Below are 13,803 nucleotides of genomic sequence, written 5' to 3' on the forward strand. Positions count from 1 at the left end.
TTGCCTCAGCTCCACCATTCGCCTGGGAAACTGAGCAGGGGGTGAGGGTGCGTTGGGGGGAGGGGGATCAGAACACACTCCCCAGCTCCGGGAGCCTGGAAACGCAGCCAGAATGGTCTGGGCCGAAGGCAGAATGCCTAGGGCAGGGGTGGGGAACCGCAGGCCCAGCTCGCCTGGATCCAGCCCCTGAGGCTCGGGGCTCCCCCCAACGTGAGGGGAAGGCGGGGAGGGTCTTTCTCCATCGCACCTCGGGAGCGTTTGCTTTTCGGCTTCTCCCTTGTGCGCCCGGCTGACTTTTCTGTGGGTCTGTGGCCCCCCAACCCCAAAGAGCCCCCCCCCCCCGGCCTAGGAGAAGCTTCCGGAGGGAACTCGCCGTGGCAGAGCTGGGCACAGCGCAGGGATGGGCTGGGGACAGCAGGAGGGTTTCTGGTTCCCTGGGCAGGGGTGGTTCTGCCGGTGGCTGGGGACGTGGGAGCCTCCTCTGCGGTGCCCCTGCTTTGGGGTCCCCTGTGAGGGGTGAGGGTTCGGGGGGGCAGGCCAACCCCACCATGTCCCGGCCGGCTCGTGCTGTGCCCCCCCCCGACTGGTGCGTAGGGGGTGGTGTCGGGTCCCGGCCTCGGGGCCCCTTTGCCCCATGGAGCCAGCCCAGAGGGCCCTGAGGCCGATGCGGCATTAGCCCCCTGGCCCGCTGCGCTTGTTTGATTCACTCGGGGAGGGAGGTTCGGGTCCTGGCGTGAGCGGATGCTCGGCGGGTGGGAGATTCCACCGAGGCTCTGCGCCCGCGGCGCTCCAGACTGGGCCCTGCTGGAGCCGCGGCGGGATCCGTGCGCCACCGGGGCCAGGCCGGCGCCTCGCTCACCCGCGGGCTCCGGGAGCAGTCCCCGGCGGTGGCAGGCGGCTGTGAGCCCGGGGCGCTGACCTGCCCTCGGGGCTGTGTTCTGCTGCAGGACGACGCCAAGGAGACGGATGGGAGCCTGCTGGGCGACCCGGGCCAGACCCCCCCAGGGAAGAAGGAGCAGGGGAAGTGGCAGAGGCCGCGGCTCACCCGCAAGGCGCTGCTGAAATGCTGCCTGGTGAAGCGGCTCCTGTCCAGAGCGACGCCCCAGGGATCAGGTAACCAGCGGGGAGGCGGGGCTGGGTGCTTTCCGCCAGGGGCCGGGGCTGGGTGCGGGGCTGGGCGCTTTCCGCCAGGGGCCGGGGCTGGGTGCGGGGCTGGGCGCTTTCCGCCGGGGGCCGGGGCTGGGTGCGGGGCTGGGCGTTTTCGGCCGGGTCTGGGTGCGGGGCTAGGCGCTTTCCGCCGGGGGCCGGGGCTGGGCGCGGGGCTGGGCGCTTTCCGCCGGGGGCCGGGGCTGGGTGCGGGGCTGGGCGCTTTCCGCCGGGGGCCGGGGCTGGGTGCGGGGCTGGGCGCTTTCCGCCGGGGGCCGGGGCTGGGTGCGGGGCTGGGCGCTTTCCGCCAGGGGCCGGGGCTGGGTGCAGGGCTGGGCGCTTTCCGCCGGGGGCCGGGGCTGGGTGCGGGGCTGGGCGCTTTCCGCCGGGGGCCGGGGCTGGGTGCGGGGCTGGGCGCTTTCCGCCAGGGGCCGGGGCTGGGTGCGGGGTTGGGCGCTTTCTGCCGGGGCTGGGAATCGCTGCCCACCAGCAAGAGACCTTCCCAGTTGTCCACCTGGGCCCAGCCTGCCCCGGCGCAGGAGGGTGGGGAAGGGGATTCAATCCTCCTGCCCGTTGGCAGCTGCCCGTCCCCCTGCGCTGGCAGAGCGCCCGTGGCCTGCCCCACCCGGCTCGCCAAAGCGCTGCTCCTGCCCAAGTGGGTGGGGGGGGGGTTGCTCTCTGAGCTGCGTCCTGTGCAGGCCGGTCATAATCCCGCGTAATCCCCGGCCGCTCCCCAGCGCATCGCTCCGGGGATTAACCCCGCGCCGGGGCGGGAGCAGCTGTTGTGTCTGTCTGTAAACCCCGAGAGGAGTTCTGCTCCCACCGGGCGTGACCCCTCCCCTGCCTGTCCCATCAGCCTGGCCGCCGAGCAGCACGATAAAGCCCGGTGAGCACTGCAGACCCTCCGTCACAGGCCCCTCCCTTTCCTTCCCGCAGCCTGGCTCCCCTGTGACTCAGTTTACCAGGTTCCTGTATGAACCGGGCTGCTGGGGTTTCTTTCAGTGGATCATGCCTGGGACTCAGGTTATATCGTGCCCTTTGTGGACCTGGGGGGCCCTGGAGGAATGTCCCTGGGGGGGTCCCTTTCTCCCCACCCAGGTTGGCCTCAGTAGCATGGATCCCCTCGCCCAGCTCTCCTGCGGGATCAGTGCCAGTGACGCAGCAGGGTCCCTGAGAGCTGCCCAGGGGGGTCACAATGTGACCCCCCCCCCCTCCGCTTCATCCCCACCGATGGAAGCAGCTTTCAGGCTGGCCCATGAGCCAAGTCTCTGCATTAGCAGGAGTGTGGTGAGCAAGATACGAGGAGTTGTTCTTCCGCTCTGCTCTGCGCTGGTTAGGTCTCAGTTGGAGTGTTGTGTCCAGTTCTGGGCACCACGTTTCAGGACTGATGTGGAGACATTGGAGAAGGTCCAGAGAAGAGCAACCAAAATGATGAAAGGTCTAGAGAGCAGGAGCGATGCGGGAAGGCTGAAGGAATTGGGCTTGTTTAGTTTGGAAAAGAGAAGGCGGAGAGGGGACGTGAGAGCGGTTTCAACCCTACAAGGGTGTTACAAAGAGGAGGAAGAAAAATTGTTCTTCTTGGCCGCTGAGGACAGGACAAGCAGCAATGGGCTTAAACTGCAGCAAGGGAGGTTTAGGTTGGACATTAGGAAAAACTTCCTGCCTGTCAGGGTGATGAAACACTGGAATAAATTGCCTAGGGAGGCTGTGGAATCTCCATCGCTGGAGATATTTACGAGCAGGTTGGACAGACGCCTGTCAGGGATCGACTGGACGGTGCTGGGTCCTGCCAGGAGGGCCGGGACTGGGCTCTCGAGGGCCCTGCTGGTTCTAGGATTCTAGTCACTGGCTCCAGGCAGTTGCAGGGGGACACGTGTCTGCTCCATGGGGGTTAGGACTTGCGTAGCAGGCGTGGTTGTGTGGCAGGAGCGGCAGGGGTAGGCCTGTGGGGGGCAGGGGGAGGGGGCGATTCCCTCCAATCGGTGTTGGATCTGCAGCGATTCCCGGGTTCGGTCGCAGCGGAGCCACCCAGCCTAGGAAGTGCCAGGCTCTGGATCGAATGTCCAGTGTGGCCGTCCCTGTGTGACGGACGGGAGCGACCCCCCTGGAGTCGGAATTGTGAGGTGGGTGGACGGGAGCCAACCTCCGGCCAATTCCTCCGTCTCCCTCTCCCTGGAAACCCCTGCGCTCGCCCACCCCCTCGGGCCAGAGAACTGGCGCCTGGACTGCAGCCGAGCCAGACTCCCCCCAACCCAGCTCCGGGCTCGGTGGAGCGCTGTGTCCCTCTGCAGGCCGCCGGGGACTCCACAGCCTGGAGAGAGGAATGCCTGCTAGTGCAAACCCAGTGCAGGGGGGCGGGGGTGTCCCTGCACCTCCCCCCAGCAGTGAGCAATGTTTGCTGCTTTGCCAAGGGCAGCAGCACCCCCTTAGCCCCCCGCTTGTGGCTCAGTAGTAGGGGGCCCAAAACAAGCCCTCAGCTGGTCCTCCCTCCCTCCATCGCCCATATGTTCCTGAGAGGCGCTGAACGGCCTCCCGGGCTGGTGTGAGATGCGGGGTGTGGGGCTGGCAGGCTCGTGCGACAGGGCGAGGCTTTGAGCGGACAGGATCGCAGGAGATGAACGAGTCGCAGCCAAGCCTAGGCCGCGCCCATGATCCTACCGGCACCTCTATGCTCCTCGGCACCAGTCTCCCACCCAGGGACGTCCCGAGCCTGGCTCCTAACGGGCCCTGATCCCTGGATCTAAACTCCGGAGCTGCTCCTGCCGGAAGCAAAAGGCTCCTTCAGCTCCACGGTTTCAACCCGGGGTCTGTGTCCGCGGGGGTCTGCACACCGATGGCCAAAGGGGCCCCCATGCCCCGGAACATGTGGAGGGGCCAGAAATGAAAGCGGTGGGAAATCACTGCCCGCAAGCCAGCGAACTCCTTGCGAGAGCAGAGGGACCAGGGCTTTTCTGCCCCCTCCGTTCTCACCAGGCTTGGGGTGTTTTCTCCTGCCTGGGTTCTGAGTTCTTGGAAACCTGCCCCATTTGGGGCCAGTGGAATGGAGTCAGTTGAAGAGCTGGCTTGAGGGGGAGGCTTCTGGGCACTTTTCACTAGCAACGAGCCGCAGTTTCAAAATGAAAAGCCACTTGGAACCGAAACCCCAACTTTTTGTTGTCGTTGGTCCAAAAATGCCAGCGTGGGGCTTTCCTGGGGCACCTGCCCGGCGGCGCGGCACGGAGGTAACAGGGTGTCGTCCAGACGAGGGGCTGGGGGAGCGGGGTGCTGTGAAGGAAGGAAGTAGCGGAGAAGAGGCTGGTTCGGGAGGTGGGGAGGGGCCTTGCCGATGGCAGCGAAGGGGTTAACTCGGGGGTGGACCAAAGGGTCTTTGCGGGCTGGATTTGGCCCGCCAAGTGGGTTGACCTGGCCTGCAGAGGCCCTGCCGCTCCCCCCCCCAGGCCAATCAGGGTCTGTGGGTGGGGAAGCGCAGAAGTGTCCTGGCCCCGCCCCTTCTAACTGAGGCCCCGCCCCTTCCAGCAGCCTGGGGCCACTTCAAAAATTTGTGAAGTGGCCCCTGGTCCAAACGGATTGCCCGCCCCGGGCTAGCTGCGCTCTGCGTGGCAGCCTCCCTCTCGGCCAACGCGGGGCCGCAGGGCTTGGCAGGGAGGGGGGCCTGTCCCGTGCTCAGCTCGGCTCAGCTCAGGAATTGATGGCTCAGCCTTTCCGCAGGGGCTGGGGCTCCGATTACGCCGAGAGGCAGGAACGGTCCCGCAACGAGCACGGGTATCGATGTTCCGGGCTGCGGGCACCTGTGCCGGGGAAGGTCAGGAAGGCGGGCGGGGGAGGGAGCCTGAGCCGGGTGGGAGGGGCAGGAGCTGAGCAGCCCCTCACCCCTCCTGGCTTCAAGGGCCCAATCCCGTGGGGTGCCGGGAGCCCTGGATTCCCACGGAGTCGGAAGGGGCGGAGCGAGGGCGGGACCTTGGGGGGGAGAAGCAGTGTGGGGGCAGGGCTTGGGGCAGAGTGGGGGTGGAGCCCCCACCAGGAGAAACAAGCCAGCCCCTGCATGTGGAGAGGTGAAGGCGGGGGGGTTGAAGCAGGAGAAAGAAAATGCCACCAGAGCTGCGCCCTCCCCCCCGCCCCCCGCTCCCTGGTTTGCTCAAAAAACCGCCCAGGTCGCCACATCTGCCCGGAACACACGACCCACGGGGGTCCCTGGAGGATTTAGGGCACGGGATTGGGCATCGGGACACCTGGGTGCTCCTCTCAACCTTGCTTCTGGCTTCCTGGGCAACCCCCAATCTCGCCCTGCCTCAGTTTCCCTATCCAGAAAATGGGGATGCCGCCCCTTTCTTTGAGATAATCAGGAAAACCTCGTGCCTCTCTGGCATTGACGGGTGTTGTCCAGTCCTGTCTGGCACAGGGCCTGCACTCCCTACTGCCTGCCGGGACAGGGCCTGTCAGCCTGGAAGATTCTTTTGTGGGGAGAATGAGCCATCCTAGAGCAGGAGTTGCCCGGCCTGACCCGGTGGCGACAAGGTGCACGGGAGGAGGAGGGGTGGTCGGGTACGTTGGTAACCTTGCCTTGGAGGGAAGGTCAGACCTTGCCAGCCGCGCCTCCTGCCTCTCTGCTGGCTGCTGAGACAGATCAGCCCTAATACGGGGGCAGTGGCTGCAGCGGTCCTAGGGCTGCGTGTTTGAGCCTGCGGATAGCTGGGACAGCAAACTGGAAAGCAAATTGCCTGTTGGCCGGGCTCTGAGAGATGCCTCAGCCCCAAGGACCCCGGGGCAGTCGAGACAAAGGGGCAGGACCAGCAGAGGCCCCGGGGGGGGGGGGGGGTTAACATGGCAGGCTTGCTCCCAGGGTGAGTTTTGGGGATGCAGCTCCTAGGCAACGTGAAATGCAGGGACTTAGCACAGAAGAGGCCAAACCAGCCAAGAGATTTTGCTGCCTTAAATTCACTCGAAGCCCGGGAGGAGGAACAGCGGCGTGGTGGGAAGGGGCAGAGGAGAAAGCAGGAAACCCGGGAGCCCAGGGAGTTTAGTGTGACTCCTGAACGCAGCGGGAGGAGAGTCGAGTCGAGTCCCTCAGGCCTTGCGGGGTGCTTGGGTCCCCGAACAGCCCTTGGGAGGTGGACAGCCCTTGTGCTCAGCCGGAAGAAATTCAACTTTGCCAGGGATTCCAGCGAGGAGCGGGAGGGGAGCCCCAGCGAGGCGGAAGGAGGAGTCAGAGCAGGTGGAGTGGGAGAGAAGGTCAGTGCAGCCGGCAGCAGCAGAAACAAAGCGCTTACCTTAGGAAACCCAGGCAGCCTGGCCCAGCGAGCCAGGCCGGGAAGCGCGGAAGAGGGCCGGCGGGAGCGAGGCAGGATGCCCCCGAAAGAGGCCAAAGCAAGGGGCACCTCGGGGCGCTCCCTGGAAGCGCGGCTGGAGATCTGGGACTTCAGCTGCCAGAAACACCTGGGCAATTGGATCCGCTACTTCTGCCGCTTCATCTCCGGGAACCTGTCCCGAGGTAAGGCCCCGGCAGCGAGGCGTCGGGAGGGAGCGGTCGATTTGGCCAATGGTCTGCAGACAGTTTGGTGGCTTGTAGAGCCCAGGCAGCGGAGGATGCAGGAGTTGGAGGAGGCAGGGAATCTGGAGTTTGAATCCTGCCTCTGACCTACTTGGGCCAGCGGTGTTGCCTTGCTGTGCCTCAGTTTCCCCGTCACTAAAATGGTGGCAAAAGGCTTCCTCCAGAGGGGGAGGTGATCAGGGTTAGCCGATGTTTGCACGGCGTGTAGAGTAGACAGCGCTCTGGGCACATGCAGGGTTTGGAAGCTCCCTGCAGGGTCAGATGTGGGGGGTGGCAGTGGGGAAAAGAGGGGACCTCCCCATGGAGGAAGGGATGAAGCTGAGGGTGTAACTGACCTAGTGAGAAAGGGACAGGAGCAGTCCAAGGAGTGGGATCCGTGGCGTGGAGAACAGACAGATGTGAGGCTGAACCAGCCACGTCTGTCCACCCGCCCTTCGTGGCGCTGTCTGCGCTGGACCAAGTCGAGCTAAGGGGCTACGAGGCAAGAAGTTTGGGGCTGGACTCGGTGACTCTTCCAGCCCTAGGGCTCTCGGATTCCCCGCTTAAGGAAACTGCAGCCAAGGCCCCCAGCAGCAAGGACGCCTTTTGGCGCGTGGTGAGGAGGTACCGGCGAGATCGGGCGCTGCCGTGGGACTGGACAGACACGGCTGCAGAGCCGGCCCCGTGGCATTAGACCGCCAAGAAAGGGAGAGTAGCTGCTGGATCTCAGGTGCCAGGTCAGGTGGGACCTCTTGGGAGCAGGGTCCCCGGCATGACAGGATGGGTCTCCCCAGCGATCAGGCGGGTTGGGATTGGTTTTCGATGAGGCTGGAAGTTCTGAGAGAGGCTCCTTCATCGCTCCAGTCTCCCCAGTCCCGGGCACATGTAGATTCCTGGTTGCTGGCAATTCCCGGACCTGGTCGGAGACGGGCGTTCCTGGCCCCCCACCTCTCTCCCATTGCGAGGCCCCTGGCTGCCCGACTGACTCTTACTGGCCGTTCTCCCTTCGTGTGCTGGAGGAGGCCGATGCTCTTGTTAAACACCAGCCCCAGTGCTCCTGAGTTACATGGAATCGGGCACAGGCCGCCGCCCGGCCCAGCGATGCTCTGCTAACAGCCGCCGGCTGGAGCGTGCAGACTGGCTGCTCTTCGGGGCAGGGCAGGGCTGGTCTCCTTGGGACCCGCAGACTCCATCGGCCTGCTCCAGCAGAGCTGTGCACGGCCACCCGACCTCAGGAAAGTGCTTTGATCGCTGCCGGGGCCTCGGGGTCCCTGGGTGTAGACGGGAGCTGGCAGCGTTCCCGCAGTGATTACTCAGACATGGGGACTAAGAGCCTTGGGGCATCTCCAGTCTCCCCCATGTGTCTGGGGCTTCCTAGAGGGGATTTTAAAGCGGCAGGAAGGGGACCCGACCTCTGGTGCGGGCGTGTGAGGCGCTTCCTTCTGTGCCCGACCCCAAGAGGACGTGACTCTGTTACTGCCCCCCTCTCGGGGGCTTTAGCTCAGCCTGTGGCAGGTCCAGCTTTTAGCCTGGCTGCCCCTAGTTCAGTCCCCCTTGTGTTTGGCCTTCAGGTGATCGATGCTCCGTTGCATGCCCTGGTCAGTGCAGGAGTCCAAAGGACGGTTCGGGGCAGGGAGGTGATGGTGGGTTTTGAAATTGACTTCAAAGCTCCGGAAGGAACGGGGGGGGGGGGGGGGGGGGGGCAGGATGGTGGATGGAGGACAAGGGGCAACAATGAGGGCATGAAAAACTCTGTCAAACTGCAAACAAAATCGCATGGAAGCGGCACCGGTATTCTAGTTGCGGGGGCAGGGGTGGGGGCGGGGGGTTGTGATCGCTCTTAGGGAAATAGCGAGAGAGAGGAAGGGGGGTTTTGTGGCTAAGCCACAGTCCTGGGATAGTTCAAGTTCGGCTGTGTCCCACGACTACCACTGTCACCATTGACATTGCGCTGTGCCTCGGTTTCCGCACCAGTGAAATGGGCATAGTCGTGCTTTCCTAACTCGCAGGGTGCTCCTGAAGGGTACACTCATGCAGGGGGCATGAGGGATGAAGGGTAAATCGACAAGCACCACAGAGAAGTGAGTTCCATGTAAAGCCAAGAGCCTAGACTTTTGTGGCCATTAACACCCTTGTTTTTGAAGACATCTGACACTGTTTTGTGGCCAAACACCAAGGAAATGATCTACGTTCCTCCTGAAAAGTGAACTGGAGTTTGCTGAACGTTCTATCTTAAACTGTTCGACAGTGTTGCTGGGCGCTGTTCAGCAGCTTGCTGTTCTGCTCCAGAAGTAGCTGCATATCAGTGATGGGGGGGAGGGAGGAGCGGAGGGGCAACTGTGACCTGCATACTCTTCCCTCGTAGGGATGCTGTAAGGATGAATTCTTTAGGGGCTGATTCTGCAGTCCTGACGGGCTAGTCTGTGCACTCTCAAGAGACCTGCTAAACCAGAGGGGTCCCTCAATAGTAATTGCTACTCCATGTAAAAGCAGCAGAATCGGGTCCTTTCTGCTTGTAACATGCTTTTGAGGCGCTCGCCGAGGAGAGGGGCTCTGATGATCTCACTCAGGGCTTGGCTGCCGTCTCTCTATTCGACGATCTACACTAGAAAGCCCACAGCACGTGGCCTGGTCAGAAAACGCAGAGTCAGAAATACATTCTCGACATACACTTGTGACGTACGTAACCAAATATGCTCCTTACCGAGCCAGTAGGTGGCGCGCTTCCCGCCAACGCCTACTGAGCCAATGCTCCCAGCCTAGCGCTAGGGGGCGCTATGGCACCAAAGCCGCCATCTTCTGCATGAGCTATGAAGTCTTCACCATTCGGGGGCCTCGCTCACCCCCTGGCACTTCTCAGGAGAGACGGGTTGTTAACAGTGATGTCTCGGTCAAATTCCGACGTGGGCGTTAATTATCGCCTGCCTCTCCAAACTCTCTGTGTAGCTTCGTTGAAGGTTTTTCAGCCATCCTGAAAAATCTGAGGCCGTGCACTGCTGCATCCTTTCACACGGCGCCCGCGCCCCACCCCAGAGGTGGCTGCATTTCAGTGGTGCGTGCGAAAAGCATTCCATGAATCAATTGCTGTAATACTCTAATGAAATGTCCCCGTGTAGAGAAACCCTGACCTGTTATTTCTCAGTGTGTTCTAGGCACAAAATGTTTCATTTGCAATGGATTTCCAGCAGTTTTTTCTCCAAAAAATGAGAAACGCCTGACACTCTGAGTGGGTGTAATCTAATGATCCAGTGCTGAGGCTGAAAGTCTCGTTGTCTGACAGGGCCTTGTTAACGCGTTAGTTGTAGTTGTGTATTATTAGTTACGTATCGGAGGGAGCGGCTGTGTCATTCCATTCGCTGCCATCTACTGGTAGGAGCCTAAAACGGAGTCTCCGTGCTGCAGCCGGCAGTTCTTTGGAAGCGAGCGGCGCCTGCTTTCAGAGCAGGAGGCCGTGAGTTCAAACCCTGCTCCTGCTGCAGAGTTTGAGGTGCCCATGGGAGGGCAGCATAATAAAAACGAAGATGCCTCATCTCATAATACGATTCAGCCTCTCTCGTGTGGAGCTGAGCCAAAGCCAGGCTTGGACCGCCTGCCCTATGTGTTTGGGGCTGCCCACTTCTGCCTGAGCTCTGTTTCTAGTCCCATATGCTCTGATTCTGGTTACGCCTTGGCTTCGCCATGCGTGGCCTGGCCTAATCCAGCCCTGGACGCAGAGGTATTAACCCCAGTGAGATGCTTTGCCCCCATCTTACCAAAGTCAGCGCCCATTTTGCCCTTCGCTAACGAGACCAGGCCAGCCAAACGGGCACGTTTCTCACCTGCCCCAAGTTGTCTAGTGTTGGAAATGCTCTTGAGAATCCAGCGTTGCCGTTCGGGACTTATTTCTAATCACGCTCTGTAGAGTCCTAGCCCATCTGTGTCCCTAGGCCCGGCTGAAGGTTTCGCCGGAGATCTTTCGTAATTCTTACACAGCACATAGACAGATATCGAAAATCAAATAACAAGAAAAATCATTTAACCCTTGATCACAATGCTATTGCTAAAGCTAATTCATACAGGATAAATCAAGAGGCCTTTGTTTTTGGCATACTACTAAAATATAGCAAGAAAGGGACAGGATAGGAAAGAGAGATTTTAGCAGGCTACAATCCTCAGTCAGAGCTCCTCTTATTCCCCCCTCTCCCCCCGCCCTGGGGGCATTGCCTTAGTGAGGGTACAGGCCCCCAAAAGAGAGCTTGCGGGACGTTTTCATTTAATTTCTCTGCGTGAAACAGCAGCCTGCCCACACTGCGACCAATTGCTCTGAGTGCCCTGGTGGGTGTAACCCGTTGTGTTGTCCCCTGTGTGCACCAGCTACCGGGGGGGGGGGGGGGGAATCCAGTCTGTTGGACCCTTCTGTCCATTCCCCGGCTCCGCCCGGCCCCTCCTCTTCTGTCCCCCGTCCGGTAGCCTCATCTGTGAGCTGTGGCTGGGCAGAGGTTCCAGGGGGTGGTCAGGAAGCAGGAAGGGTTGGCTAAGGGGTGGGGCCCTGTGGAGCAGGGAGCAAGGGAAGTTGGCTAGGGGGTGGGTGTCTCTGGGGGATGGTCAGGGGGCTGGGCAGGCAGGCAAGGGGTATGATGGGAGCACTGGCTGGACCATGCCTGATTGTTTGGGAGAGGCACGGCCTCTCTTAGCCTTCCACTCCTGGCCCTCCATGCAATTTCTGAACCTCAGTGTGCCCTCCCCTCCCCCATACTAGGGAGTAACAGCCTATTACTGCTGCCAACCATTGGAGTTCCTACTCTAGCTCCGGTGGCAGAGGGTTGTATTGCAAGCTACGGGGTAGGTCTCAGCTGATCACCAGGGCTCCTTATGTGACCCACACACTGGCTGGGTGTGACCGCCCCATGGGGCGACACAGAGACTACATACAGGGAGCATAATGAGTCTGCTCTACAACCTTAGCTGCCAGCCCGCTGGCCTGCACTACACTTGCTGGGCGTTCCTCTTACCCGGTCAGTTTCCGCACAGGAGCGGAGAGCTTGGCATCTACACACGGTCTTTCGAGGTCCCGCGGGCAGGGGCAGTTCGTGGCGCTGCTGCTTGTTTGAGGTAGGGTCGACCCGTGTCCTTTCACTGGCACCAAATCCATTATAAACTCACAGCAGCCACCAAGGTGTGTCTGGGGAGGGGGAAGGGGGAAGGTGGACACCTGGAGTGGACGATCAAAAGACACAAAAATAGACAAGAACGGAGCCTAATTTTGGAATTTATTTTCCACTGCCGGCGTTTCTCTGCAGCTGCATCAGAAACTCCTGGCCTCTTAAGTGATGCTTTATATGCTGTGGATAAAATAACATTTCAGACCTGTTCTCCTCGGCGTCTCCAGGGACTGGAAAGCCAGAGCTGCTGCCTACTTAGATCTCCCCGGCTTCGTGTTTTATAGCACAAGTAACTTTTCCAGTTTAAATGAGCCCACCTGAAAATTCAGCTTCCGCATGGATTCCCTGACAGTTGCTAGATGGTCTGTACTCCGAGCGCTGCATGGCAGGCAGGAATCACCACACTGATTAAATGCAGAGCATCCCTTTGCAGATCTGAATCTGCCTTTATCTTTGCAAGTGGCGGCTGTTGTGTTGACAGCCCCGTGTTTTCTGGGCGCAGTTTGAAAACAAAATCCTTCCCCCGATCCTAAATATAGTCTCTGCCTTCGCTTACTTCCTTAAATAAGAAGTCTTTGATTCTTGTTTGTATAGTCTGCACACTCCAAATCTTCACCCTGAGCATAGAACATTAAATGACTTGCAGATTTCTGTGGCTATGTAAGACCTCATGTTTGTGATGCAGCTGTATGGGAAGGCTAGTCACAGCTTCAGGGTGGCCACGGTGGTAGAAACTCTGATCTTCCGCTCCTAAAACACAGGCCCCTAGGGCTAGATGTAATGGAGACTCCCCCATTAGCAATATAGGGCTTACGACACACAGATGAGAAATTCTGATTCCATCTAGTAGAGGGCAGAGCTGCACATACAGACTAGTCAGCATGTAGTAGCTAAGGGTATGTCTACACTACAGCGATAATTTGAACTACGCTAATTCGAATTAGCGCAGCTAGACTTAAAAACTAGTTCGAATTAGCGTTTTGCTAATTCGAACTAGCATGTCCACACAGAGTGGACCCTGAACCGGGGTTAAGGATGGCCGGAAGTAGTGCCGGCAGGGCATCAGATGAGGACTTAGAGCGTGGAGCTGCTGACTCAGGCTAGCTGAGGGCTGTGCTTAAAGGGACCCGACCCCCACCCCGGACAGACAGTTCTCAGGGGTTCCCTGCTTGCAAAGCAGTCCTGGCTTGGATTGCCTGGAGTACCCACACTGGGCACATCACACCACTCGGCCATCAGACCGGCTGCACTTGCCGCAGGCTGCCATCTGGGGGGAGGGGGCAATTGGGGGGCTGCAGGAGAGCTTCGCTCCGCTCGTTCAAATTAAGTTTGAACTAGCGGAGCGCTAGTGTAGCGCCTATGAAAGTTAATTTGAACTAACGTCCGTTAGTTCGAATTAACTTTGTAGTGTAGACGTACCCTAAGTTACCTGGCTATATTGCCCAGAAATTATCAGTAGAAGGACAGCAATTAAAAATAGATATAAAACTCTAGTGGGCTAAAAATAAACAAATATTTGTTTTTTCTAACATAGCCAGGCAGGTTAAAAGGCTGGTTAACTGGATAAAAGGCTGGTTAACAGGGCTGGTTAACTGGATAAAAGGCTGGTTAACAGGGCCATAGGGGCTGATATTATATGGTTCGAAGCAGAGTTAGAGTGGACTTCAGTAAGTCTTTGTTTCTGGCTTCTACCAGAGTGAGAACAGACTCAAAGCTGCCAGCCAAAGGACGCTACGCAATCTTAACCCCTCTCTCTGGCTTCAGTCTCAGACTTCTGTGGGCTGTTTGCGAAGGGGATGTGTACAAAAGATACTAGCTGATTGTTCTAAATAGGTTGGGCAAAGGTGTGTGTTATAGACGGTTATATCCAGTATAATAGATGCCTGAACCACAGTGGATTGCTTTATTCGATGTTATAACAATTGGTTGAAAAACAGTAAGTGTGTCTTTGTGTTTTCTCATAAACTGTCCAAATCCAAAACTGTTTCT

The 13,803-nt window shown here is 59.6% G+C and overlaps 1 protein-coding gene across 3 annotated transcripts in view; it reads left to right on the forward strand.

The window, feature by feature from the left end:
* Positions 1–13,803, forward strand: part of KCNIP3 (potassium voltage-gated channel interacting protein 3) — an 84,203-nt gene that overhangs the window by 12,787 nt on the left and 57,613 nt on the right. For 2 of the 3 annotated variants that reach the window (XM_006129115.4, XM_075910718.1), the window contains exon 1: positions 5,816–6,634. In XM_006129115.4, the coding sequence (XP_006129177.3) occupies positions 6,001–6,634 (634 nt within the window). In that variant the 5' untranslated portion in view covers positions 5,816–6,000. Of the gene's footprint in view, positions 1–947; positions 1,114–5,815; positions 6,635–13,803 lie in introns of those variants that run through there. The other variant, XM_075910719.1, reaches the window with a different exon arrangement.

This window comes from Pelodiscus sinensis, chromosome 28 (assembly GCF_049634645.1).
Source record: "Pelodiscus sinensis isolate JC-2024 chromosome 28, ASM4963464v1, whole genome shotgun sequence".
NCBI classification, from domain to species: Eukaryota; Metazoa; Chordata; order Testudines; family Trionychidae; genus Pelodiscus; species Pelodiscus sinensis.